The sequence below is a fragment of the Camelus bactrianus genome, chromosome 13, assembly GCF_048773025.1.
Source record: "Camelus bactrianus isolate YW-2024 breed Bactrian camel chromosome 13, ASM4877302v1, whole genome shotgun sequence".
Lineage (NCBI taxonomy): Eukaryota > Metazoa > Chordata > Mammalia > Artiodactyla > Camelidae > Camelus > Camelus bactrianus.
In genome coordinates, this window is record NC_133551.1 from 75,706,767 (window position 1) to 75,733,627 (window position 26,861).

A 26,861-nucleotide genomic window follows, 5' to 3' on the forward strand; every position below is an offset into this window, starting at 1 on the left:
CTTCTTATGACAAATTTGTGGACAATACGTCTAGTCCAAAGAAAGGCTGTGCAAATTAAATATCTGCTGCTGTTGGTAAACCTCTCTTGACCCAATCATTTGTATAATACTTATTGAGCACTTACTGTGTGCTAGGCACTCTTCTGGGAGCTTGGGATATAGCAATGAACAAAACAGTAAAAAAATTCCTGCCCTCGTGGAAAATACATATTAGTTGGGGGATACATACTAAATCCATGAGTAAAATATATGTTAAGTGGTGGGTGCAAAGGAGAAAAAGAAGGCAGTGAGGAGGACAGGGAGTGTGGAGGAATTGTAATTTTAGGTAGGGTGGCCAGGGAAGGCCTTATTTAGGAGATACTAAAGACTTGAGAACTTGAGGGGTGAGCCCCGTGATGCCTGAGGGAAGAGAGGTCTGGGTGAATCCAAGGGCTATGAAAGAGGTTAGATGGTGGCCACTAAGTGAGCAAGGGGTAGAGATGAGGCCAGATGTCCAGAGGTAAGCGTGGGCAGATTCTTGAATGCCACAGGGAGGAGTGATCACACTCTAGACTTATTCGGAATGTGAAGCCGGCAAGATTTGCTGATGGGTTGGATGTAGGGTGTAAGAGAAATAGGGGAGTCTAGAGTGACTCCTAGATCGTTAGTATGAGCAATTGGAAGGAAGGGACTGTAATTTATCAAGATGGGGACGACTGCAAGAGGAGCAAGTTCTGGGGGAGTGTGAGATGCCTACTGTGCAGCGGGAGTGAGGCGTGGCCTGGGCAAGGGGACAGGTGAGGCTGAAAATTTAGGGGAGAAGTCTGGGCTGGAGATATGTGGTAGTTGTTTTCTTTTTAATTTAATTAATCAATTAATTATTTTGTGGGGGAAGGAAATTAGGTTTATTTATTATTTTTAGCAGAGGTACCCGGGATTGAACTCTGGAGCTAGGCACATACTCCACCATTTATACCCTTCTCCCCTGTGGTGGTTGTTGAATAGATGAGTTTTAAAGCAACGAAACAGGATGAGACCTCAAGTCCAAGCACTGCTTGCTGGAGGGTTCTCTGAAGTCCTGGGAGAAAGTAGGTGAGGGGGACAGGCAGAGCAGGCTAAGCAGAGTGGCCAAAAAGTAGGCACATGCGGCAATGAGTAAGCGTTTCAAGAAGAGAGAGATCACATCTGCTCAATGTTGTTGAGAAGTCAAGTAAGATGACTTCTGACAACAAATTATTGGATTTTGTAACTTGGAAGGAATTAGTGACCTTGAAAAATTGAGCAGCAGAGACAAAAGCCAGAAGGGAATGGGTTCCAAAGAGAATGGGAGGTGGAAAGAGGGGAGAGGCTGTTTGCATAAACAGCTCTGTTGAGATGTTTTGCTGAAATAGAGGGATAGAAATGGCCCAGTAGCTTGAGAAGAAAGTAGAAAAAGAAACTAAAGTGGGAGGGTAAGAGATCATGAGAGATAAGTGTAAATCCACTGGCACTATTGCAAAAATAACTCATGATGTAAGAAACTGGGCTCTTCCATCACTCTCCTTGGAAACAGGGCAACATCATAAACAACTGGCAATCATATACAACTGGTTAGTTCTCGAGCACCATTTTCAAGTTCTCAAGTCTTTAGTATCTCCTTCTAAATAAGGCCTTCCTTGGCCATCCTATCTAAAATTACAGTTCCTCCACAGTAACACCTGGCTGAGCTGTTATCTCTCCTGGCTTCTTCTTCCACTGGAGATGTCACACGGATGTTGACTGATTGCTGTCTTGGGCCAATGGGTAGCCACACCCTTTCCCAAAGGTACAAATGTTGCTCCAGGTCACTTTTTCTCCCCGCCCTCTGACAAAGGACCTGGCTATTTAATTCTGAACCACTCAGCCCATTCCCCAGGCTAGGAATTTAGTCCAGTATGTGGTCAGAGCCAGAGTTTTTGTGTCTTGGATTTGTCTCTCAGTCAGATTTTGAGCTTCTTTAACAGAATGCCTCCAACTCTCACAGTGATGCACCCACCTCTGCAAGTAGGGCAGGGCCAAGATAAACCCTCTTCCTATTGCACCCATGGTCTAGGAAGGGCTATCGAGAGAGACAGAATGTTTGAGCAGGGAAGGTGAGCACACAGAGGAAGAAAGGCCCTAACTTATTAACTTGCTACAGCCCTTACATTCATTACTTCATTTAATCTTCCCAAAGTTCAGGAAGGTGACTATTATTACACCCATTTAACAGAAAAGGAAACTGCCTTGCTTAAGGCTCCCAAACTGGTTATTACTCCTGGGTCCCAAGATATCAAATCCATCCATTTCAGGGCCCATACTGGGAAGAGGTGGTGGTTAAAGAGGCTTGCTGATCCTAGGTACTCGTCTCAATTTAATTCATTAATTCACACTAGAAAACGAAATTTTTAGTGTAATAATGTTGAACTCATACAGAGACATGATCTGATTTATTCCCTCTATTCCTGGGACTTACAGGCAGGTGGTGGGCTGCCTCCCTGGTCTAGTGTGGCAGGAGTGCCCAGGATGAGGCACATTTCCTTTAGAGCTGTTTCAAGTGAGTGGGTTTTCTAGTTGTACCGGAGAGCTTGTGTTCTGTGGGTTTTATTTTTAAAAACTTGACTACTTTTCAAACTGAAAAAAAAAAAATCTGCCCACAGAAGCAATAAAGTGTTCATTGTAAAAAAAAAATCGGGAAAAAGTCAAATCTCACATGGAGTAAAAAGCTCTCTGAAATTCCAGCACATAAATGTGAGCACCTTTTCCTTCTTTTTTTGGGTGGATTTTGTGACCCTGATTGGGCCTGGACTCTACTACAGGGCACACGGTGTGACAGAACAGATCAGAATCTTTAGGGCTCCTTACTGTGGGATGCGCACCCCCAGGCAAACGCTCAAGCTCTCGGGAAGAATTTCTGGAATAACCCCGAGGAGGTTTGCCGCTGGCGGTGTATACGGATCCCAGTTCCTTGCTTCTCTCCAGCAGCTGCGTGCTGCTGTAGAGGCACTCGCTGTGGCCTAACGGTTCCTGGCTCCTGGCTCCGGGTTTTGTGCACCCACGTGCCTCCCAGCTCGGCCATGAATGCTCCTTCACAGGAAGCTGACTCCAATTTCCTCTCAGGGCCGAAGAGAGTAAGGGGAGAGCCGGACGCGGCTTCCCGCGAGCCTTTACGCCCGCACAGGCCGCAGGGCCTCCGCGCTCGCCCTTGCCGCCTCGTGGGCGCGCCCCTGGATCCCCGAGCTGCCGGGCTGGGGCACGCCCTACACAAACACGAGCCGCACGGGGCGAGACTGACCCTCGCGGCCCCCTAGCCCCGCGCCGGCACCGCCCAACCGCCGCCGAACCTTCTGGAAGCGGCGCCGCGGCACGGCCCTGCAGCCACCAGAACCGGACGCCGGAGGAAACGGCGGCGGGCGGGGGGCGGGGCGACGGCAGGCGCGAGGGGCGGGGCATCTCAGGAGGCCGCGTTCAATTCGCCGCCGGCGCGCAGGCCCCGCCTCTCAGGCTCCATGGCTCCACCTCCCCCCTCCCCCTCCATGGCGCCGCCCGGGCTCATTCATTCCGCGCCGGGCCTGATAGACACCTGCGCTCTCCCTCTGCCGCCCGCAGCCGTCACCGCTGCCGCCGCCACGGCCAGCATGTCGAGCCCCGCCGCTGAGACCCCGTCCGCCATCCAGATCTGCCGGTAAGAGGGGCGCGCGGCAGGCGGGGAGCCAGAACTCCGGGTCGCCGCCCTGGCCTGGCCGACCCCCACCGGCCCCGCACCCTCCCCTCCCCAGTCCCCGCCCCCGCCGGGTCGGTCACCCACGGGCCCCGCCCGCCACGGCCGGGATGCGCCTCGGTGCCGCAGAGCCAGCATCTTCCCCGCGCACCGCCCCGCCGGCCTCCGGCGCATCTTCCGGGCGGCGCCGCGGTCACGCAGGCCGTTTGCCGGAGAAAGCGGCGAGGCGCCCTTCCCCGGGCGGGGGGTCCCCCCGCGCCCCGCCCAGCTCCGCCCGCCCAGTGCCCGAGCGCGCCGGAGCCCCACCCAGGTCCAATGAGCCCCCTAATTCGGAGTCGTTATCCGGTGGTGCGAGCCCAACCGGATCCCCCGACCTGTGCAGCGCAAGTAACCCGCTCGCTTGGCGGCGTCCGGAGCCCGTTGAGCCCATCCGTGGGTGCCCGAGTGGGCAGGGGCTGCGGATATACAGTCCCTTCAGTGCATTGCCTCGGTTTGGGGTGGGGGGCGACTGTTAACAGGAAGAATAGGAAGTACCCTTGCCCTGTAACAGTTCACTGCTAAGAAGAGAGAACGGTCCATTAAGCCTGGAAGCACCTTACACAATGGGGGCAAAGGGTCATTGTCAGGGGACCACTCCTGCCTTCACTCCACCTGCACCGGTAGATAGAGGGCCCCGAGAACGCGGGAGATCGCGAACTGGCTCATTTCCGAATGGAGCGGGAGGGCAGCCTCAAGGTTACCCTCCCTTCCCTCAGACAGAACGGAAGCAGGCACGGAGGTATTTGAGCCTGAGCTAAGGAAGGGCGCACAGACGCTGGGGCCTGCAACAGGGCCTGTGCTGCTCCGAGCACCGCCAAGAGTGAGAGCTGCTTCCTGTTCCTCAAAGTTGGAGGTTGGGCATTACACTGACCTTGTAACCAGGTCGGTTTCCTGTGGGTGTTGCCATCTCCTTGGAAGAGGCAAAGACTGGGCATACAGTAAGCGCTGCATCAAAGGGGTGCCCTGAGCCCACCCCACTTCTGACCAAGTCAAAGCCCTTCCCTGCTCTCAAGGTCAGTGTTGACTTCCCCAGGGAGAGGAAATCTTTGGAGGAGCCTTGCGCCATTGGTTTGTTACTGGATTTACCTTGGCCGCACCCACTGTAAGTTCCCCTGGGAAAAATAATAGAAGTAACTGATTTGGGGAGACAGACGGGTCTGGAATCAGGCCCTTGGATCAGGCTCTTCCTCATGTTGGCCAAGTGACCTTGGGGGTCATCTTTTGTCGAGGGCTTGTAACATCTCTCATCTCACTTGGTTTGCCCAGCATCTCTGGGAGGGAGGATGGCAAAGATTGCACCACTTTTGCTGTGGAAGAGGAAATCGAGGTCCTGGGAGATCCAGCCACAAGAGCCAGAGGGCCAGCTCCTGACAGGTCTTCTGTCTCCAGATCCACGTTCTTTCCACTGTGCTTCTCCCAAAAGAAGATACTGATTTCATTCGACTTGTGGAAGGCTGGGATTTTATTTTACTTCATCAGGATGATGAATAGCCAGTCTATACATGTTATCTTTTTAAAAACCAGCTTCTGACAGTTGATAGATCGTTGGATAACCTTAAACACTTCCACAAATGTGCATGTGTGCTTTTTCTTATCTGTGATGCTTGCTTACTGGGCTGCCTCTAGCATACTCACAACTGCATATTGTCTCTGAAGGGCCTGAGGACACGTGGGCAGGATACTTGGCTTAGGTGAGCCTCAAGTTCCCAACGCAGCTGCCAAAGGGAGTGGGGGAGGCTGTGATGAGGCCCGTGGTCACAAAAGGCTCAGCCCAGAGAAACCCAGGACACTGGAGAATGGACATACCAGAGTGGGGAGCCCTTTAAGGACATCTGAGCTGACACCTCATGTTGAAAGAGGAGCCCTCTGGCCTAGGGCAGCCAGGCCCATGAATTTAACAAGTTTCACCAGAGCCTCCAAGGAGTGAAATGCCTTGAGGGAGGGACACTGACCTGGAAAATTCAGTTCCTACCTGGGGTTCACAGTCTAGCAGGGAGAAGATGCCAAAACTCCACCATCCTGGATAACTAAGAGTGGTCATGTGCTCTCGGTTTGGAAGGAGATGTTGAAGGGATGAGGGCTCCGAAGGCTGGGGAGGGCAGTGGTTAGATTCAGCTCTGCAGCCTCAGGCGTGGGTGTGAGTTTGGCCTCTGAATTGGAGATGATAACAGTGCCACTTCAGGATGGCTGTGAGGATTAAAACCTTGGGCACAGTGCTGGGCAGTTGTAAACATGAGCTCACAGAGGATTGGGTTATCTCTGAGAGCCCGAACTTTGGAATCCAGGCCACCTTGCTGTGCTGTCTCCACCTCCTTTTGATCCAGTCCTATAGATGCAGGCTCTGGGACAGCTTTAAAAGTCTCAGAAGAGCATTTTCCTTTGGTTTATTTTGAATAATATTAATTAACATTTCGTTAATGAATTACTTTTTTGCCTGTTGGACTCAAGAGTTCTAGAATGTCAGACCCAGAATGACCCCTAGAAGCCCTTGGCCCAGCTCCATCATTTTACAAGCAGGGGAAAAAGAGCCAGAGATTAAAGACTTGGCCATGGCCTTGGACCTTGCAGGCCGAGGTAGCGAATGCAGCTGCTGGATGTTCCCTGTTGGTTGTTCCAATGGCTGTGGTTTTCCCACAGCTCAAGCTCAGGTTTACATCCGGTTGTGAGGTTCCATAATGGCATCGGTGGGGGGTCCTGAGAGTTGCTCGAAATGAAGTCGAAGGACATGCCACGTACCAGGTTGTTGGAGAGTACGCCGTCCACTAGAACTTTCCGCAGTGATGGAGTTGCCCCGTGCCTGCACTGCCCAGCATGCTAGGCACTAGCCACATGTGGCTACTGCATGCCTGAGCTGTGGCCAGATGCAGAGGAACTGAATTTTTAATTGCATTCATTTTAATTTATTTAATTGTGAATGTGATGGTCTCCTGTGGCTGGTGGCAACCTTATGGGATAGTGCAGTACGCAGAGGAATGTAAAAAACAGAAATCCTGATGGGCCCTGAGGGGCAGGGTTTCCTACAGGGAGCTCTCTGGGGACTGTAGGCAGCTCTCAAACAGCAGAGCTAATGGAGGGACCTTGGTGTGGACTTGATCCGGGAGATAATCTGAAATCCTTTATTTGTAGGTAGGCATGTGAGGTCTCCAAGGTTTTCTTTCCTGGGCCTTGCTTTTAGATGTAAATCTGCTAGGAAGCGTCTTGAGGTCCGGGATTGCTTTGTTCACTGCTGTACCATGAATGCCTAGCAAAGTGCCTGGTAGATACCTCAATAAAGATTAGTGGAGTGGACCTGGACTTTAGTACATGCCCGCCTCGTCTTAATTGCTTTCTACTCTGTTACACTTTGAAGATAGTTCATTTTTGTTTTTACAAATTGAATGTTTGTGGCAACTTTACTTTGTCAGGTGATGGTTAGCATCTTTTAGCAATAGAGTTTTGTTAAAGTTTTTTTAAAAATTGAAGTATAGATATATATTGGCTATACTTCCCATGATGTAGTTGTAAAGTGTTTTTTAAATTAAGATATGTGCATTTTTTTCAGACATAATGCTGTTGCACATTTAATAGTGTAAACATGACTTTGCACTGGGAAGTCAAAATATTCATGTGACTTGCTTTATTGCAATATTTGCTTTATTAGAACAAAACCCGCAATATCTTTGAGCTATGCCTATATGGAATTCTTTCTCTTTGGTGCTTTGTCTTTGAGTTTACAGTGGAATTAATAAAAACATAGAATCTGAGTTACTGCGGGGTGGGTATAGCTCAGTGGTAGAGTGCATGCCTAGCATGCATGACATCCTGGGTTCAATCCCCAGTACCTCCATTAAATCAGCCAATCAATTAATCAATCAAATTACCCCCCCACTCCCCCTCAAAACCCCCCAAAACAAAAGAATTAAAAAAAAAAGAAGAAGAAGAATCAGAGTTACAGAAACCCTCAATCAGCTGTACTTCAATTGAAAAGCAAACAACCAATCAGCCAACCCATTTAAAATATGGGCGGAAGAACTGAGCAGACATTTTTCCAAAAGAGGAAATGCAGTTGGCCAACAGGAACAGGGAAAGTTGCTCAGCATCACTCATACCAGGGAAATGCAGATCAAAATCACAATGAGACACCACCTCACCTGTCAGAGTGGCCATCCTCAAAAAGAACACAAATAACAAATGTTGCCAAGGCTGTGGCAAAAAGGGAGCCCTTGTGCACTATTGGTGGGAATGTAAATTGGTGCAGCCACTGCGGAAAACATGGAGGTTTCTCAAAAACCTAAAAATAGAATCACCACATGGCCCAGCAATTCCACTCCTGAGCATACATCAGAGAAAAACAAAAAACATTAATTCAAAAAGACACATACATCCCCGCTATTAACAGCAACGTTTTTTATAATTGCCAAGATATGGAAGCATCCTAAGTGCACATCAATGGATGAATGGATAAAAAAGATGTAGCATATATATGCAGTGGAACGCAACTCACCCATAAAAAAGAAGGATATTTTGCTATTTGCGGCCCTTCATTCACTTTTTTCAGGTCAAAAACCAGAATTTTATAACTGGCACAAGCATTTCCATTGCATCAAAAACAACCAAATGCCTAGAAATAAACTTAATCAAGGATGTTACCTATACTCTGAAAACGGAAAAACACTGATGAAGGAAATCGGAGATGATACAAGATACCTTGTGCTCTTGGACTGGAAGAATCAGCATTATCAAAATGGCCACACTACCCGAAGCAATCCGCACATCCAGTGCAACCCCTGTCAAAATACCCACAGCATCCTTCACAGAACTAGAACAAACCATTCCAAAATTTACATGGAACCATAAAACACCCCGAACTGCCAAAGCAATCTTTTGTAGGTCGTTTTTTTTTTCTTCTTTCATCTTTTTGTTCTCTTTTCTTATGGTTTGACGACTAGAGAAGTTGCTTTAGCATTTGTTGTAAAGCTGGTTTGGTGTTGCTGAATTCTTTTAGCTTTTGTTTATCTGTGAAGTTTCTGTTTTCTCCATCGAATCTGAATGAGAGCCTTGCTGGATGTCTAGTTTTTTTTTTTTTTAAGGCAAGCTAATTATATTGTAGTTATACTTTTTAAAAAACAACCTTATTGAAAAAACAATAAAAATAAAAACAACCTTATTGAGGTATAATGTACATATCATAAAATGCACCTGTTTTTAATGTATAGTTCACTGATTTGACAAATGTGAACATTTGTGTAATGACCACGATAATTGTGACATAGAACATTTCATCACCCCAAGACGTTCGTTCCTGCACCTGTGCGGTCAGTTTCCTTCCAGCTCCAGCCCCTGGCAAACAGATCTGCTTTATATCATTATAGTTTCACCTTTCCTTGAATTTCTCATAGATGGAGCCATATACTCAGCACAGCGATCCTGAGTTTCACTCATGTTTGTGTGTGTGTGTGTGTGTGTGTGTGTGTGTGTGTGTGTGTGAGATTCTTTCCTTGCAGTTAACCAGTGGTTTTTGTTACATGCATGGTTGGTTTATCTCCTCATCAGAGTGGACATCTGAATTCTTAACAGCTTTGGGCAATTATGAAAACAGTTCACAAATGCAGATTTCAAAACATTTAAGACATTGTGGAGGAAACCCGAACACTCGCTTGATATTTAATGATTTAAGGGAAGCTCCCTCCTACTTGCTTGGTGGGATGCTGCCTGATTCGTGGATTGTTGAATAAAGACAATTAGAAAAAAATATATTAAGGAATTTATCTTATATTTATATTTTAGATATCTTTGTATTTTATTAATATTTAGGTGAATTGTTTTGTGGTTCTGTTTTTAAACGGAGTCTTTCTTTTCGAGGGAACATTTACGGATGCCAGGATGTGCCCTCAAATTTGTTTCCAACTCACCTGGAGTCGGTGAGTGGGTAGAGCAGAAGGGAGCCAGAGCCTGTTTGGTGGGGACTTGGAGACTCATTTCCTTCTCCTCCCTGCTCTGGTAGGCGTTTCCCAGATAAAGAATAAAAAGGAAAACAGTCTCCTGAGTCCTGCCTCTGCATCTTGGCAGGGGGCGGGGGCAGGTCGGGGCCCAGAAATCTGCGTCTTCCTCAGCGTTCCGCTGGGAACCTGAGAGCTACGGTCTGACGTGGGGCTGGCAACCCTCCAGCAGCCTTCCGCTGTGTGCTTGCGTCTCATTTCCTCAGCTGCCCTGCTGTCCCAGGACCCTTGTGCTAGTTGGCAGTCTCCCAGCCCTCCTGACACCTGCAGTGCAGAGGCCCCTCCAGCCCTGGTGGGGCTGATTCTGGTCCGGCCTGATTGGTGGTCTGGGTGGGTGTTGCTCCAGTCCCACCCCGCCCCTGGCTGCACCAGTTCCTGCCTCCATCCCTCATTTGCTTATGAAAGAGCCAGGGTGGGTGACTTCAGGCTGAGTGGTGAATTCCTGGCACGATGGGGCCAGCGGGAGACTGCTGGCTGATGAGAGGAGGGGCGGTCCCTGAGGGAGGCCCCCAGGAGTTGGAGATTCGCTGCGTTCCTGGGCAGACGGGAGGGCCCAGAGGAGACGGACGGAGAGGAGGCTGCTAAGCCCCGTGCCAGTAACCGGCCCGGCCAGCTTGCTGCAGGATGAGGCTGCTCGCATGGGCTCTCCGCCTCTGTGAGCTCAGTGGGCAGGGTGCTCCCGGAAGGCCAGTCAGTGCCCGGGTGTGTCTGGGGCTCAGGATCTCCAAGGGGCCAAGGGAGAGATGCTGGGCTTCCATCCGGGCTGTTGGCACCAGGTCTGATCTGCCATCTCATCCCTGTGTCGCTACAAGGTAGGAGGAGGACGAGACGCCTCGGGGCTCCGTGCCCTTGGCGTCCAGCCTGGGAGGCCTTGTGACGCAAGACTTCTTGGAAATGAATTGGAGTGGGCAGTGGGTACCGGGTGTTTGTGAGCCTCGTATTTTGTTGGATTGAGCGTGCCCACCTCTGTGTTCGTCCTTGGTAGAGAGCTGGCATGTTCTTCCCCCAGGGACCCCCACTCAGCTTTGTGAAGGTGGTGGGCTTTGGGAGCTTGAGGCAAGCATGGAGATCAGTTCACCCTGCATGCCAGCTGCCTGGCTGGCAGGTCACCCCCGGCAGGTCGTGGGTGTCTGCGCTCCCCTGGGCGGGGGAGGGTGAGCTGTGATTTTTGGACTTGCAGGCTTGTGCTGGTGTGATTGGCTAATCCTCAGCCACACAGTGAGCTTTACAGAACCCTTGTTCAGTGGGCGGGTGCCCAGGCTTTTGTACCAGCTTTGTTGAGCTGTACTTCACATCCCATTCATTCACCCACTAAAGTGTACATTTTAGGGGGTTTATATGTTCAGAGTTGTGTGGCATCACCACTGTCAGTTTAGAACATTTCCACGACCTCAAAAAGAAACCCCTGTGCTCTTCAGCCATTTCTACCCCTTCCTCCTAATCCGTTTTCTTTCTCTATAAAGCTGCTGATTCTGGATGTGACAGCCATGCAATGCGGTCTTTGTGTCTGGCTTCTTTCCCTCAGCATCGTGTTTTCAAGGTTCTTCCTTGCTGTCACGCATGTTGGTGCCTCTGTCACGACAGTCTGCCGTGTGGATGCGTACCACTGGTTTATCTGGCCATCAGTTCACGTTTCAGTGTGTCTACCTTTTTGGCTATTAAGCTCAATGTTACTATGAACATCCCTGCACAAGTGTTTGTGTGTTCGTATAAAAAAAATTTTTTTTATTGAAGTGTAGTTGATTTACAATGTTAGTTTCAGGTGTACAGCAAATCGATTCAGTTATACACATACATACGTATATATTTATTTCCAGATTCTTTTCTGTCATATGTTATTCCATATGAAATAATTGAATACAGCCCCCTGTGCTATACAGTAGGTCCTTTGCTGTTTGTCTATTTTATGTACAGTAGCATGAGCTCCAAACCTCTCAAATTTCCTGAGTGGTAGAGAGTGTCTTCTGTTCTCCTGACAGCTGCTAAAACCTTTGGAAAAACCTGGGCTAGAGTGTTTTTTATATGCTAAAGGAGATGAAGGTGCCTGGGGAATCTGAGATAGCTTCAGGGTGGGGAATGACCCAGGCATGATTAGAGGGTTGTAACTTTCAGCCCTACCCCAGACCTGAGGTGTGGTTTATCTCCTAAACTCAGCATAGGGCCGAGAGCTTCTCAGAACCTCAGGTGCCTAGGGGAAGGTGAGTCCCCTGATGCTGGGAAGGCCAGGCCAGTGTTCTCACTGGGCATGTGCCCTAAGGCCCACCATGGGGTCTGGGAGGAGCAGCTTACAATTCCCGCCCCCATGGAATTTGTCCCGTGGGTCCCCGAAGGGCTCCCACTGTGTGTGCTTTGCTGTCACCCAAGGAACGGGGGCTGAAAAATGTGGGAGTGGGTATCTGGTCCCCCCACCCCAGTCCTGGCCTGTCCTGGCACACCCTGGCCACTGGCAGGGGGCATGCTGGAGGTGGTCGCTGCCCCTCTATCCCTGTACCAAGTCCAGGCTTTGAATTCCAGCCTCTTCCTGAGCCAGCTAAGTATTTCATGACCTTTTGGACTTGGCAGGTGGCAACCTTAGCCTTGTAACTGATCAGGACGAGCAGGGGCGAGTGGCCATCATTTTCAGTTTCTTTGCTGTTCTGGTGCTGCATTCATTCAGGTATAACTGTGGTACTGTGATTCACAATAAGAAATATGTATTTGATCTTCATCCCTGTTTCTGGCACAGTCTAATTAAAACTCTTGGAATTTCCTAAGTGATGAGAGTGATAAAGGTGTCTTAATATTCATAATGCACCCTTTTCAACCAAGTTTATGTTAATGAGGTGACTTTTAGAAAGTACTCAAGGATCGGGGCTCGTGGCCAGGGGAACCAAGCATGTGACTGTTGGTTTAGAAGTTTCCATCCCAGCCCCCTGACCTCCGGGGAGGGGGTGGTGGAGATTGAATCAATGATTTAATCAACAACTAGTAATTTGATCTATTGTGTTTATGTCATGGAGCCTCCATAAAAACCCAAAAGGATGAGGTTCAGAGGGGTTGTGGGTTGGGAAGCCCATGGAGGTTCAGGGCATGGAAACTTCCTGCCCCTCCCACATGCCTCCACCCTGCCTGTCTCTTCATCTGGCTGTTGATTCATAACCTTTAATATCCTTTGTGAGTAAATGGGTTTCCTGAGTTCTGTGAGCCACCAAATTAGCTAATCAAACCCCCTGTAGCTGGTGGGTCAGAAGCACTGGTCAGAAGCACCTGGACTTGTGCCTGGCGTCTGAAGCTGGGGGCGGGGGTCAGTCTTGGGGACGGAGCCCTGGACCTGCGGAGTCTCATGCAGTCTCCATGTGGAGAGTCAGAATTGAGTTGATTTGTAGGGTGCCCAGCTGATACCAGAGAACTGCTTGGTGGTGGGGACAGCACCCCACAACCTCCCACATTGTAATCTGTGACCAGAACTTTAGGCTTCTGTTTGGAACTCAGATCTTTTTTTTTTTTTTTAAAAACTGGGAAAATAACTTAATTTCATTTGGGTGGGTGGGCAGAGATCAAGTCTCAGAACTTCTGGAGCTGCTTTTTGCTCCCCGTGACAGTGTTGCCGATCTGGACACTGAGCCCTGAAGCAGGGGGACAGGTGCACGGGTGTTGCAACTCAGAGCTTTAGCAGCTAAGTTGGTTTTGCTGCTCTTTGGTGTCTCAAGAAACTGGACCTGAGTTGACTGCTGTTCTGTGCTTCCTTTAATGGCAGGCTGGTCCCACCTTGTTGTATAAGCAAGGCTCTTACCAGCCCCAAGCTTGCCTAAGTGGCCCGTGTCATCAGAAACATAGCAGTGGTTTTGTTTCAGCCACACCAATGATGGTGTTTTTGACTTGATTTTGTTTTTAGTTGCTTCCATGAACCTAAGTTTTTACACTTATTTTTATATAGTTAATAGAGTATAGAAGAGAATTAATTTAAGGACACCTTTAGGTAGTTTTATAGGAAGTTGCCAGGCCGCCTTCCAAAGTGGCTGCCGCTGCGCTCCCACGGCAGGGGGTGAGAGTCCCCGCCGCCCCGCGTCCTCGGCAGTGCTGGTGTCTTCGTGGTCGGGGTCTCGGCCGGCCGTTTGGGTGGGGGCGCGGGGGCTCTCACTGTTTGGGCGTGCAGCCCCCTAGCGACGTGGCGCTGAGCGTCTTCCATCTGTGCGCCTCCTTCCACGAGGTGTGTGCTCAGATCTTCTGCTCATTTTCACACTGGGCTATTGGTTACTGGACACAAGTCCTTTATCAGGTGTGAGTTCTGTAAATGTTTGCTCCTAGTCTATGGTTGTCTCCCTTCTCTCAGCAGTGTCTCACTAGGTCCTTCAGTGGGCCCGATCCAGGAGCTCGGTCTACCCGCCTTCTCCTAGGCCACGGGAGCCTAGGAGACAGCGTAGGGCGTCACAGCTTTGGGCAACTCACAGCTCTGCATCGACCCTCCAGGTTACAGGGGAAGGAACAGACCCACGGGGCAGAGGCCGACCTGGGGGCACATGGTAGTGTGGCAGAGCCACCGCTCGAGCCCAGATCACAGCCCCGGGCCAGCTCACCCTTGGCATTTCCGTGCTGCCTCTCGGGGGGGGCATGTCCCAGCAGGGTCTGCAGGGGATGCCTGGCAGGATGGGCTGTTTGGTGCCCAGGGTGTTGGGTGGGGCCAGGGTGCTCAAGGCTGAGAGAGTCACTCTTGCTTTCTTCTTGGCTCCTTCGGGGTCAAGTCCAGATTCTCTCCACCGGCTGCCAGGGCCAGTGTCTTCAGGGGCATCCTCCTCAGCACTCAAGGAAGTCTGAGAGCCCCTTCACGCTGAGATACAGTGTGGCCATGTGGCCCACTGGCCAGTATCCTCAGTTACTCCGGAGAAGTCCTCGGAGCCTGCTCTTCTGCCCTCAGGGCTTCAGTGCCAGTCCTGTGGGCTGAGAGGGGCCTGGATCAGTACCTTGGTGGGGCCTGATGTACTGAGCCAGGCTTTTAGTGAGGCCATACCTGGAGCTCCTGGGGCAGTCTGGCCACCTTCCTCCCGCCTTCTCAGGGCTATGGCCATGGAGCTGCCAGCTGAGACGCTCTTGGAGAAATGGGTAGAGTTCCACTAAACCCTCCTAGAGTCGGTGACTAAGTAGAATCCCAAGGCATTTGCCACTAACATGTGATTCTCTACTCGGCAACTGTGGGGTGGGTGTGAGGGGTATTTATTTATATTATTGAGGTATAATTTCTATAACTGCACATATTCAAAGTGAGTAATTCAATAACATTTGACACGTGGATGCACCTTTCCCCAGATCTGAAAGATGCCACTGTAATCAAGGTAATGAGCACATCCATAGTCTTAAGAGTTCCTTCTGGTCTTGGTGACCCCTCCCTCCTCCTCCCCTCCCCAGGCAGCTGCTGATCCACTGTTGCCATAGATGAGTTTGCATCTTCTAGAATTGTACAGAAATGGATGCACACAGTAGGAGCCCTCTCCTCTTTCACTCAATATGATCATTTTGAGATTCATCCATGCTGTTGTGAGTATCGGCGTTCCACTCCTTTTATTGCCAAGTAGCGTTCCGTTGCACGGCCATACACGGTTTGTCCGTCTGTTCATCTGTGGATGGGCATTTGGGTTGTTTCCAGTGTTTGGCTGTTCCAGGGAGCACTGCTGCGAGCATTCGTCTGCAAGTCTCTGTGGGGACATATGCTTTCGTTGGTATATATGGGTTAGTACTCGGAGGACGTCAGGTGGTATGTTAGGTGTAGGTTCAACTGTTTAACAAGATCACAGCGAAAAAAATGTGACAATGAATATATGTATGTTCATATATAACTGAAAAATGGTGCTCTGCACTGGAATTTAACACAACATCGTAAATGTTTACAACATTGTAAAATGACTATAACTCAATCAAAAATATTAAAAAAGAGTTTAGGAAACTGCCTGACTGCCTTCCTAGGTGCTTGTGCCAGCGCGCCTCTCTGGCGGCTGCGCTGGGGAGCTCCTTTCCCTCCACGCCCAAGGCAGCTCTCAGTACAGTCAGTCTTCTCAGTTCTAGCCGTCTCAGGTGTGCAGAGGATCTCATTCTGGATTTACTTTGCAGTTTCCTAATGTCTAACAACATTGAGCATCTTTTCATACATATATATGCCACTGACATAACTTGTTTGGTGACATGTCTGTTCAAGTCTGTTGCCCATTTAAAAAAATTGGGTCTTAGGTTTTCTTATCATTGAGAGTTCTTGAGTCATCCAGGTATAAGTCTCTGCCCCTCCCAGCTTCCTTGGGCTGGGGGAGGTGGGCTTCTGTGGGAGGAAGGTGGCCTCCACTTCTAAGGAAAGTGATTGAGAGCCCCCCTTGCTCTCTCTCTCCTGGGTGCCCTCCCGTCAGTTGGGCGGATCGATCCTTTGAGCTCTGGTGCCCGCCTCTCTCACTTCTTGCCTCTCCCCTTGCTGCTGGTCCTTGCTGACTCAGGTGTAGCCCTGGCTTCCTGGGCAGGTGTGGGGCACATGGAGGGAAGAGGTCCTGCCTTCTCTTGATCTTTTTCAGTTTCCAGATGACTTTGGAAGCTGAAAAACATAGTAGCTATTTCCCCGCAAAGTATACCAAACACAGCCTCCTGCACGTTCGGAGGATGTTCCCAGCCTCCTGGCTAGTTCTGCTTTGTTCACTGAGTAGAGAAGCCTTGCAGCTGTAGGCCCCTGTGTCTAGCTGTGTGTGATTTTCTTTGGGCTTAATTATGGGAGCCCTTTCCTGGATGAGAGTGAGCGATCTGAGGGCTCGCGGCCACACTGTGAGCTCAGGAGCTGGGAGGGGTGGGCCTGTTTCCCACAGCTTTGGACATCTAGTTGTTTCATTTTTTTGAACAGCTTTGTTGTGATATGATTCACTTACTATAAAGTTCACTTGCTCTTTTGGAGTGTGCATGGTTGTGCAGCCACCCCAACTGTCTAGTTCCGGGGCATTTTCATCACCAAGAAATAAAGCCCGTGCCCATGAGCAGTCGCTCCCCGCCCCCTCCCATCCCCCAGCAATCACCAGTCTACCTTCTCTATGGGTTTGCCTCTTCTGAATAGTCTATACAAATGGAATCATACACTGTGTGGTCTTTTGTGTGTCTGGCTTCTTTCAGCATCATGTTTTCAGGATTCATCCACGTTTCCATGTTTCAGTACTTCATTCCTTTTCATGGTTAAATGGCCCGTTGCATGGATGGACCACATTTTATTTATCCATCCATGCACGGTGGACGGCTGGGTTGTTCCTACCTTTTGGCTCTTATGAATCATGTTGTGAACCCTTCCAGACATTTGGTTTTATCATTTTAAAAATTCTATTCATTTGTTTGTTTGGGGGGAAGGATTAGGTTTGTTTGTTTGTTTGTTTATTCATTTATAATGGAGGTACTGGGGATTGAACCCAGGACCTTGTGCATGCTAGGAACACACTCTACCACTGAGCTATTCCCTGCCCCCTTGGTTTTATCATTTAAAACGGTTCTTAGTTAATTTACTAGATGGAAAATAGCCCCCCATGGTTGTTTAGCTCCCAAATTGTTTACTCATAAGGCTGAACTATCTGACAACAAGTGATTCCTCTTTGGGGAAAGGCCTGTTACTGGCTGGAGCCGGCATTGGAGGAGGCCTGGCACAGTCCTGACTGGTTTGATTGAGCTGCAGGCAGAGTTTCAGGTAGTCAGCTTTGTGTCATCTCTTGCAGATTCTGCACTCCCCGCATTCTGTTTTTCTCTAATTTTTATTTTTCACTCTTAAGTTCCATCGGTTTAGGTTGTGACTCTGTATCCAGGTTTTGGGTAATTGATCCTGCTTGTCATTTAGTGGATCCTTCCCCAGAGCTGAAAGATGTCTTCCCTCTAAGCATGCTTCATTTCGGTCTTCACTTCTGTGGCTAGTTTGTTTAAAAGCATTTCTCAGCCATGGACTTTTGGTTCATTTTTCTGCGTCTTCTGACCTGCTTTCAGCATCGTATGGTGTGTAAATCCTCGCCCCTCCGTTGGTTGACTTATTGTATAGAAAATTTTATCCGGGTGCAGGTTGATTTCAGTGTTCTCCATTTGCTTCACTGACGACTGTTTCATCTTTAAGCCCATCTTGTAGTGTTGTAATGCGATCTCTGTAACTCAGAAAGAACCTGGTGGGGCACACTGGTTCTCTTGTGTGTATGACAGTGATTCTGGTCAGGTTCACTGTGGCACCCGGTTGGGCTCGGGATGGAAAGGACAGTCAGCTGGTCTTCACAGTGTGCCTCTCCCTCTGGCCTGCCCGCCTTCCTGGGGCAGCAGCGCTGGTGCCCTCTGGGTCTGACTGACGTGGGCCTGGGGCAAGCTTCCTCACCCCACTTCCTGCTTTCCTCACAGGCAGAAGCTGGGGCTTGAACCGGGTAATTTCCAACATCTCTGTCTACTCCAATTTCTTGTGATTTTAAGGGATTTGGAAAGGTCACAGAAAATGCAGCTCTGGGAGTGATGGGGTGCTTCTTGGGGAGCTGCCCCCTATCTGGGGAGAGTGCTGTGCCCAGCATGCCAAGCAGAGAGAGAAGCCTGGGTTGCTTAGAGAGGCAGCGATGCCTGTATGTGGGGACTGGGCCAAGTCCAAAGGGCGCAGCTTCAGGGCCGAGGACCCCTCTCTGAGTCCCATTTGCGGCTTCGGGAGGGACCGGTGGAGATTCCAGAGAACATGCTTTTGCTCCGGCGAGATGTGCCCCTGAAGGTCTTCAGGAAGGGCGCTGATGAGGCCTGTCTTAGGGAAAAGGCCAAGCTGTGAGTTGGGAGCTGTGAGAAAACTGTGGGATGCCGGGGTAAGGGTGTCTGGGGGAGACCCTGGTCTGTGTGCCTGGGTGAGAGGACCTGAGACTTCCAGACACGTGGCTCTTGGATGCTTGGTGGCTGGAGTGGGTGTCCCGTGGCCTTGGAGCCTCTTCTCTGACCTGAAGGTGAGCGATGGACTTGGGTCAGGCCCAGCATGGGCCCTCTTGGGGGCACCCAGAACCCACTATGGTGGTCTGCGTCCTAGGTGGTCTGTGGAAGCAGCACGTTGGCCTCTTGGTCTGGGAGAGGGGAGCGAGCCCAGGTTTCTCTGGGCAGGGAGGGCAGGAGGAGGGGCTGGCTGCTGGCCGGTGTATCCAGGTCCTAAGCATCCCGCTGACCTGAGGGGACCCAGGGCCCTGGGGCAGGTAGGGGAGCCTCTGTCCGCTCTGCCTCTCCCAGGCTCCTCACTGTCCTGTTTGACAATCCCCAGCTCTCTGCCCTGTGCCTGGCACGGGGCACAGCAGTGAGCAGACGGCCCGGCCTGCCCTGCAGGAATAGTCTGTGGGGCCACTGGCAGAAATGCTGTGGGAGCAGCCAAAGGGCTGAGGGAGAGCTGCCGCCCTGGCCAGGACCCCGGCAGGCTGTGTGGATGGGGGAGGCTTAGGGAAGGTTCTCGGCCCAGGCTCAGCCCTGACTTCCCCTGCAGGTGGACGTTCTGGGTGTGCCCGCTGGGCCCCTCCCTCCACTGCCCGGCTCTAGGCCCTGAGCAGAGCCGAGCGCCGCCTTGCTTGAGCTGCCAGTAGAAGGGGCCTGGTGGATGGGGAGGCAGGATCCTGGGACTGCGGCCCTGCATTGGGGTGGCGCTGGGGCTCGGCCATATCACGGCACGTCCAGCCTCCGTTCCCGGGGCCAGGGCCATCTCACCTGCACCAGGGCCACCCAGATGGTTGGCCTTCCTCCCCCAGACCTAGTGGTGGGGAGAAGGTAGACCTGTGGGTCCTCCCTGGGGAAGGGGAGGCCTGAGGGCACCCGGCGGCTGTCCTGGCCACCTTCACACCTGAGAGGTGGGGAGGAAGGTCTGGCGGTGGTGGGGGCAGAGGTGCCGGCTGGAGGAGAGCTGAGGCTGGTGGAGCCGGCTGCACCCGCTACCTGTTCCCTTCCAATGGTTCTCCAGCCCCTGCCTCTCGGGGGTGGGGGCGGGGGCTGGTCTGGGAGACAGGTTTCAGATGCCAGCTCCTCGGAGCTGGGTGCAGGGCTCTGCTTCTGGCAGGGACTCTCACTGTGAGGCTCACTCGCTGTGGCTCATGACCTCTCTGGCGCCTGGTTTTCAGGAAGCTCTGGGTCAAGGGCTGGGCTGGCTTTTGTCGAGAGCCCGGAGCCGCCTGGGATGGGCTGTTGCCCCCCTACCCCGCTGGTCTCCTGGGGGCTGCTCAGAGATGGCACCTGTGCCTTCTTGGTCTCATGGCACTGTAGTAGAAGGTCTCAAAGATCTTCTCCACTGTTGTTATATACAAAACGAGGTTTCTATGACAACTGGCTTTTGGTAGACTTGTCAGATTGGTGAAGTGGCCCCTTCCTGGTTAGACTGGGTAGCTGAGGAAGCCAGTGTGCGCCTCACCAGCCCAGGCGTTGGGACGGTCTTTGTGGTGGGGGAGGACTGGTGACTCGGCTGCAGCTACGCCCTGGCCCTCTGGCTCTCTCTGGACCTGGGACATCCCAGCCAACATGGCTTCTCAGCTGAGCAGGTAGCACCCATCCCGGGACCCCCACGTGGGGGCCACTGCGGCGGATGGTCTGTCTGGTGACACTCTGAAGGGGTCAGATGGTAGAGGGGTCTCAGCCTGTGTGTCCAGCAGGCTGGCTGGCCTCACGTGGCCAGGGACACCCATGCCTGGCCCAGTTCTTGCTGACCTTGGACGTTAGGTGATTAACTGAAGCTGGGGCAGAAGTGACTACCTGGGCTCCCAGCAGGGACAGATCATGGGTGCCTGGAAGAGCCAGGCAGCTGGGCTTTGCGCTCTCCTGCCTGTGGGTTTTCTGCAGTTGGGTCGAGCTCTGCTCAGCTTCCTGTCTGCTCAGCTCAGGGTGCTCTGGGTTCCTGGGATCAGCGCAGCTGGTCGGCGGTCTTCTGCACCGGCTCCTTCCCCTGCCCTGATTTGGGGCCTGGGAGGGGCCCAGGGACTTTTTCCTGGCCTAGCTTCTCTACTCTGCCTCATCTGAGGGATGTGGTAGGGTCTTTGGGGGTTAAAGGAATTTTGCTAGAATCTTCTTAAGCAGCAAGTTGGAGAGAATGAGCAGTGCATCTTGGGCTTCTGTTGGGCAGAGTCCCCCATAGACAGGTGGGGTATGTGCCTGATCCTGGCCTTCAAGGCCCCACGGGCAAGGCTGCCCAGTGTGAACTGGTCCCCCAGCCCACATAGTCCTCCCGGCCTGTGCCTGCCCCAGGCCAGCCCGCAGCTCCTTTCTCACCAGGGGTGGCAGCCCCTGCTCCTCCTCTTCCCTCCCTGACCTGCCTTCAGGCTCCTTCCTCTGCGATGCTCCTGCCAGGGCACCGCCTTGATTGCCACCTGCAGCTCCTAGGGAAGTGGTGGCGTCTGTTGGAAATCCACTTCCTGACCTGACGTTGCCTATCTGGTTTGAGCCCAGTTCAGAAGGAACAGATCCAAGGAGCTTCTGGCACAATCTATGAAGCGTCCTTAGAGCTGTCTGTCCTGCAGGGCCCACCTGGTCCCTGGCTGGTTCTGCCTTAAGTCCCCAAAGGGACTTAATCAGTGCTGGAAACCTGGCTGTGCTTGGCGCTGCCACTTTCTACTTGAGATATTTCTGCTTTCACTGTTGGGTGAAAGAAACAGCCCCCCCAGTTACCATGGAACTCACGCAGCAGTGTTTTAAATTTAGCACTGACATTTTCGTGTCCAAGTCAGAGATGCTGGCCTCATGCAGGGGGCGGGGGAGGGGAGCAGGCACAGGTCAGCCCCCTCTGGAGCTTCCACCAAGGCTGTGGGGGTGGAGGTGCTGGCCTGGGCTGGCAGGGTGCAGGAAGCAGGGACTGAGCTGGGTGCAGGCCGTGGGGCTCACCCTTGCCACCTAACTGCTGCTTTCTGGGGGTGGAGCTGGGGCCCCCTGGGCAAGGACTGCAGGGGCACAGCCTGTCTGAGTCTCCTGGGGTCACTGTAACAAATGGCCACAAACTAGATATCTTAAAACAACGGAAGGGCATGTTTTCACAGTCTAGAGGCCGGAAGCCCCAAACCTAGGAGCCTCAGGGCTACGCTGCCTCTGAAGGCTCCAGGGGAGGGTCCTTCCTTGTCCCTTCCAGTCTGGGGACTGCTGGCAGTTCCTGTGTTTCTTGGTTTGTAGAAAATCACTCCCATCTCTGCCTCCATTGTCATGTGGCCTCTCCCCTGTGTGTGTACAAATTTCCCTCTTCCTCTAAGGACATGGGTCATTGGAATAAGGCCCTATTACCCTATTAACCTCAACGTAACTTGATTACATTTCCAAAGACCCTGTTTCCAAATAAGGACACATTCATAGGTCCTGGGGGTCAGGGGTTGAACTGATCTTTTTGGGGGGACAGTTCAACCCAGTACAAAGGCTCTGTTTGGCACCTGCACTGGCTCGGCTTTGGGGGTACCCTGAAGAGCGGAGGGACAGGCCCGGTCCTCAGGGCACCCAGAACACAGTGGGGAACAGGGATGGCTCCTCCAGCCTCCCAGGTGGTCCTTTGCCCGTCCTCTCTGTTCCTGGCATGGCATCTCCCTCTCTGTTCCCCTGCCTCTCTTCTGCCCCGGTCAGGGCACAGTGTTGCCCAGCAGAGAGGGTGGGCTGGGGACCAGGTGCCAGCCAGGCTGGAGGATGGTGGCCCTGACGTGGTGAGTTCAGGGAAGGCCGTGCTGAGGACCCATGTTCAAGCTGTGCTTAGAAGAAATTTTAAAGACTATTGATTTATTTGTGCAGGTTGACATGGCCTTCAATTCAAAAGGCACGGAGGCATCTCAGTGAAGTTTCCCTCCCACTCCAGCCACCAGCTCCCTTCTCCTGGGCAGTGGAAGCCTCCGGGTTCCCGTATCTCCCCCTAGCTGGTCTGCCTTGGGCCTGCAGGGGTAGCCACCTGGTGCCCATCATCCTGCGCTTTGCTGTTTTTCATCTAACAGGGCATCTTGGAGAACATTGACCCTCTTGCTCAGGCTGTGCACCCTTGGGTTGTGTGGGTGTAATTTGCCCAGGACCCTGGGGCGGTGCGATGTTGATGGTGCGGGGTCCCTGGGGACCCCCAATGTTGCAGGGTCACTCCAGACCTGCCTCAGGCCCCAGGCGCTGTGCCCTGTTCTCCCGTCTCAAAGGCTGCCTCCTTATCAGTCCCTTCTTCAGTGCCCCGCCGGATGTAAGCACTTCCTCCCTGTCCTGGGGCCCTCTGTCTGCCCTTCTCTCCCCAGCCCTGGCCCTGCATCACTCTCGGCCACTCTGGCATGTACAGCCCCGCTTTACAGTCAGAGAAAGCGAAGCCCACAGAAGTAAATCAGGCTTCCCCGGAGGCAGGCTCTGGTACTCCTAGGAAAGGCTGCGTGGTGTTTCGGTCCTCACTTGTCTGCATCCACCCTCAGCCCCTGCCCCATCAGAGCATCCCCTACCTGTGCCCATGGGAGCACCAGCCTGCATGCAGAAATACAAAGGAAAGAGTTTGATACAGTAGTTTTGTTATTTGAATTGGCTACCTCTTAACTCAAACTTCAAAAAAATAGTACAAGCTCGAATTTTTAAAACTCAAAACATTCTTTTTAATTTTATTTTTTCAGTTTTTTTGATGTGTGATTGACATACGACATTGTATTGGCTTCAGGTGTGCAGCATGTTGATTTGATATATGTGTGTATTGTGAAATGATGTGAAACAGTAAGTTTCATGAACATCCATTACCTTACATAGTTACAATTTTTTTTCTTGTGATGAGAACTTTGGTTTTTATCTGATGAGAACTTTTAAGGTCTACTCTTTTTGCAACTTTCAAATATATAATATACCATTGTTAACTTTAGTAACCACGCTGTACATTACATTGCATCCCCATGATTTATTTATTTTGTAACTGGAAGTTTGTACCTTTTGTCCCCTTCACCCATTTCAAACCCCACCCCCCACCCTCTGCACTTCCGGGAACCACCAGTCTGTTTTCTGTATCTAAGAGTTTGGGCTTTTTAGATTCCACATATAAGTGAGATGATCTAGTGTTTGCCTTTCTCTGTCTGACTTATTTAGCATAATGCCTTCAGAGTCGATCCATGTTGTTGCAAATGGCAGTACTTCCTTCTCTTTTCTGGCTGAATTATATATATATATAGTACGTATATATGTGTGTGTTTGTATGTAGACCACATCTTCTTTATCCACTCATCCGTCAGTGGTTGTTTCTGCCTTGGCTGCTGTAAATAGTGCTGCAGTGAACATGGGGGTACAGATATCTCTTCAGCGTAGTGATTTCGTTTCCTTCGAATAAATACCTAGAAGTGAGATTGCTGGATCGTGTGGTAGTTCCAGTCTTAATTTTTTGAGGACTCTTCATGCTGGTTTCCACATCGGCTGTACCAATCTACGTTCTCACCGACCGTGCCTGAGGGCTCCCTTTCCCTCACTTCCTCGCCCACACTTGTTGTTTCTTGTCTCTTCGATAATAACCATCCTGGCAGGTGTGAGGCCGTATATCCTCGCGGTTTAGGTTTGTGTTTCCCTGATGGCTGGTAATGTTGAGCATTTTCCCGTGTACCTGTTAGCCATCGGTATGTCTTGTTTGTAAGAATGTCTGTTCAGATCCTCTGCCCATTTTAAAATTGGATTGTTTGGGGTTTTTTGCTATTGAGTTGGATGAGTTTTTTATGCACGTTGGATATTAACCCTTTATCAGTTATGTGACTTACAAATGTTTTCTCCCATTCAGTGGGTTATCTTTTCGTTCTCCTGATGGTTTCCTTAGGTGTGTAAAAGCTTTTTAGTTTGATGAGGTCCCACTTGTTTATTTTTGCCTCTGCCACCTTTCTTTTTGATGTCAAATCCAAAAAATCATCACTAAGGCCAATGTCAGGGAGCTTACGCCATGTTTTCTCCTAGGAATTTTATGGCTTTGGGTCTTATGTTTGAGTTGATTAAAAATATTTTAAATGAACTTTTGAGAAGCCAAGTGAAACTTCTTTGCTATGCTCTAGGGGTTCCTCTGGCCACTGCTGGGGGGACTGTGGCCCCCTGAGCCAGTGATGTGTGTGAGAAGCAGGGGGCCTGAATGCCCCCCAGGATGGAGGGGTGACGTTTGGGGATGGGCAGCAGGTACAGACAGCTGTCAGTCACCCCAGGATGTCAGTGCTCATTTGCTCCAGAAAATGGCATCTTAAGGCTCTTTCTTGGAGCTTCCAACCTTGCTGCCGTCAGTTGGCTGACTGCTTACAGCAGAGGGAGGACCTGCTGGTGACCATTCACTTCCCCGTGTGTGCCAGGCATGGCGGCCGGCTTGTCAGCTGCATCACCTTGTGGGGCTCAGTCTTCCCACAGTCAGATGCCGTGGAGCTGTTGTGCCTGTTCTGCAGACAAGGAAGTGGGGCAATGCGTGTTTGGGCAGCTGGCTCAGGTCGCCCAGCTAGTGGACTGGGAGCCAGGAAACACCTGAGACTGACCGGCTTAGCCCTCGAGCCTGAAAGGAGCCAGGCCTGGAAGGAGTGGAGCTCTGTGGCCCAGAGCTGGCCACGGGCTGAACAGGCCAGATGGGCCCAGGTGATGCTCGGCTCCCAGGACCTGCTCATGAGCTCACGCCTGGCCGCAGTCTCCAGGCCTGAGGCTGGGGCAGGCAGATTTTGTCAGCCAGACGGGTGTCTGGGAAAGTGCCAGACTCGGCTGGGGTTGCCCGGGGTAGGAATACAAAGCCGGTTTGTTGGGATTCCAGGGATTTCATAGAGCTTCCCCGGTGCCACGGCAAGGGTGTGGTTTTTCCTCTTGGGGAGCTGGGGTGGCATTTCAGCCCTTCCTGACCTTGGAGAGCTCCCAGGGAGTCAGCCCTGCCGGGTGCCCTCTCGGAATACAGGGGCAGGCGGCAAGCAGGCATTCACCTGCTGACCGAGGTCTCAAAGCAGTAACTCGTTTCTAGTTCTCAGAACATCCATGGCCTCATGAGGCCAGCTCCTCTAGGACTCCTGATGGAGGTGGTGATCCTGGGAATTCGTCCATTTTCCAAGGGGTGACAGCCTGGCTCCTTGTGCCGGTTCATCTGTTCTGGCTGTGGGTGGTCCTGGGAGCCAGGGGCGGGGTGGGGGGCAAGCGCATTGGGCATCTCACAACCAGGCTGCCTTGTTGCCACTCTCACGACCTTGCGGAAGGTCCCTGTCATCACCCCTTCCCGGCCAGGTTGGGGGGTGGTTCTCCCACTGGCGGGCTGGGTGCCTGCAGCCCCAGGGCGGGGAGGTCTGCCTCTCTGCCCTCCTTCTTTCTGTGGCCCTGTGGCCCCTTGTCTGGCCTGTGGGATCAGCACCCCACCCTGAGCAGACAGGCGGGAAGCTCTTTGTCCTTTGTGAGCCACCGAGCCCTTTGGAGGAGCTTCTCCCCCCGGCTGCCACTGTTATGAGCGCTGTCCTTGCCGAGACTTTAGCCTGCGGCTTCTCTCTCCTCACCTAGGATCATGCGACCAGACGACGCCAACGTGGCCGGCAACGTCCACGGAGGAACCATCCTGAAGATGATCGAGGAGGCGGGGGCCATCATCAGCACCCGGCACTGTAACAGCCAGAACGGGGTGAGCATCCTGAGACCCTTCCCCCAGCCTGGCCGGGGCCACGTGGAAGATTCCGGGCTCCAGCAGCGCACACCACTGATGGGTCAGGAAAGGAGTTTGGATGGAGCCCAGGCCTAGAGCCTTTCCCTCCCTTGTCCTTGGGCCCTGGGGGCTTCTGGAGGCTCCAACCCAATCAGCCCTGGACAAGGGACCCCCTTGGATTGACACTTGGTTTGGGGGTCAGCGAGGAGGGGTGAGGACCTCCAGAAAATGAGCTGAGAGCCAGCTGACAGCTGCCTTTTCAGCCCTCCCCCTTTGTTCCGGAAGAGTCTTGGCTGCCCCACTCCCGCGAGGGCCCCACCCTAACGAAGCCTGTGTGGCTGGCTGGTGGCAGACCGCCTGGGCCCAGTGTCCGTGGGCAAGTCTGGTGGCTTCCTGGTGGTGGGGCCCAGCAGGTGCCCCTATGATGGTGCATGCTCTCTGCCCACTGCCAAGACAGGGCCAGGCTTGTGGTTTTAGGACTTCAGGGCAGCCTGGGGCCCCAGCCCCGTGGGATCCGACATTCTCTCAGAAGCCCCCCGCCCCCAGGTGCTGTTGGAAGGGGTCTGTCTCATGCCGTGGCTGCCAGCTTGGTTCAGGCACAGAAGGAAAG

General features: G+C 51.9%; 1 protein-coding gene across 5 annotated transcripts in view; it reads left to right on the top strand.

The window, feature by feature from the left end:
* Nucleotides 1-3,409: 3,409 nt before the first annotated feature.
* Nucleotides 3,410-26,861, top strand: part of ACOT7 (acyl-CoA thioesterase 7) — a 90,630-nt gene continuing 67,178 nt past the window's right edge. For 2 of the 5 annotated variants that reach the window (XM_045518579.2, XM_045518580.2), the window contains exons 1-2: nt 10,104-10,526; nt 26,113-26,230. In XM_045518579.2, coding sequence (XP_045374535.1) covers nt 10,339-10,526; nt 26,113-26,230 — 306 coding nt within the window. In that variant the 5' untranslated portion in view covers nt 10,104-10,338. Of the gene's footprint in view, nt 3,662-10,103; nt 10,527-20,079; nt 20,205-26,112; nt 26,231-26,861 lie in introns of those variants that run through there. The other 3 variants (XM_074377566.1, XM_010957605.3, XM_045518578.2) reach the window with 3 other exon arrangements.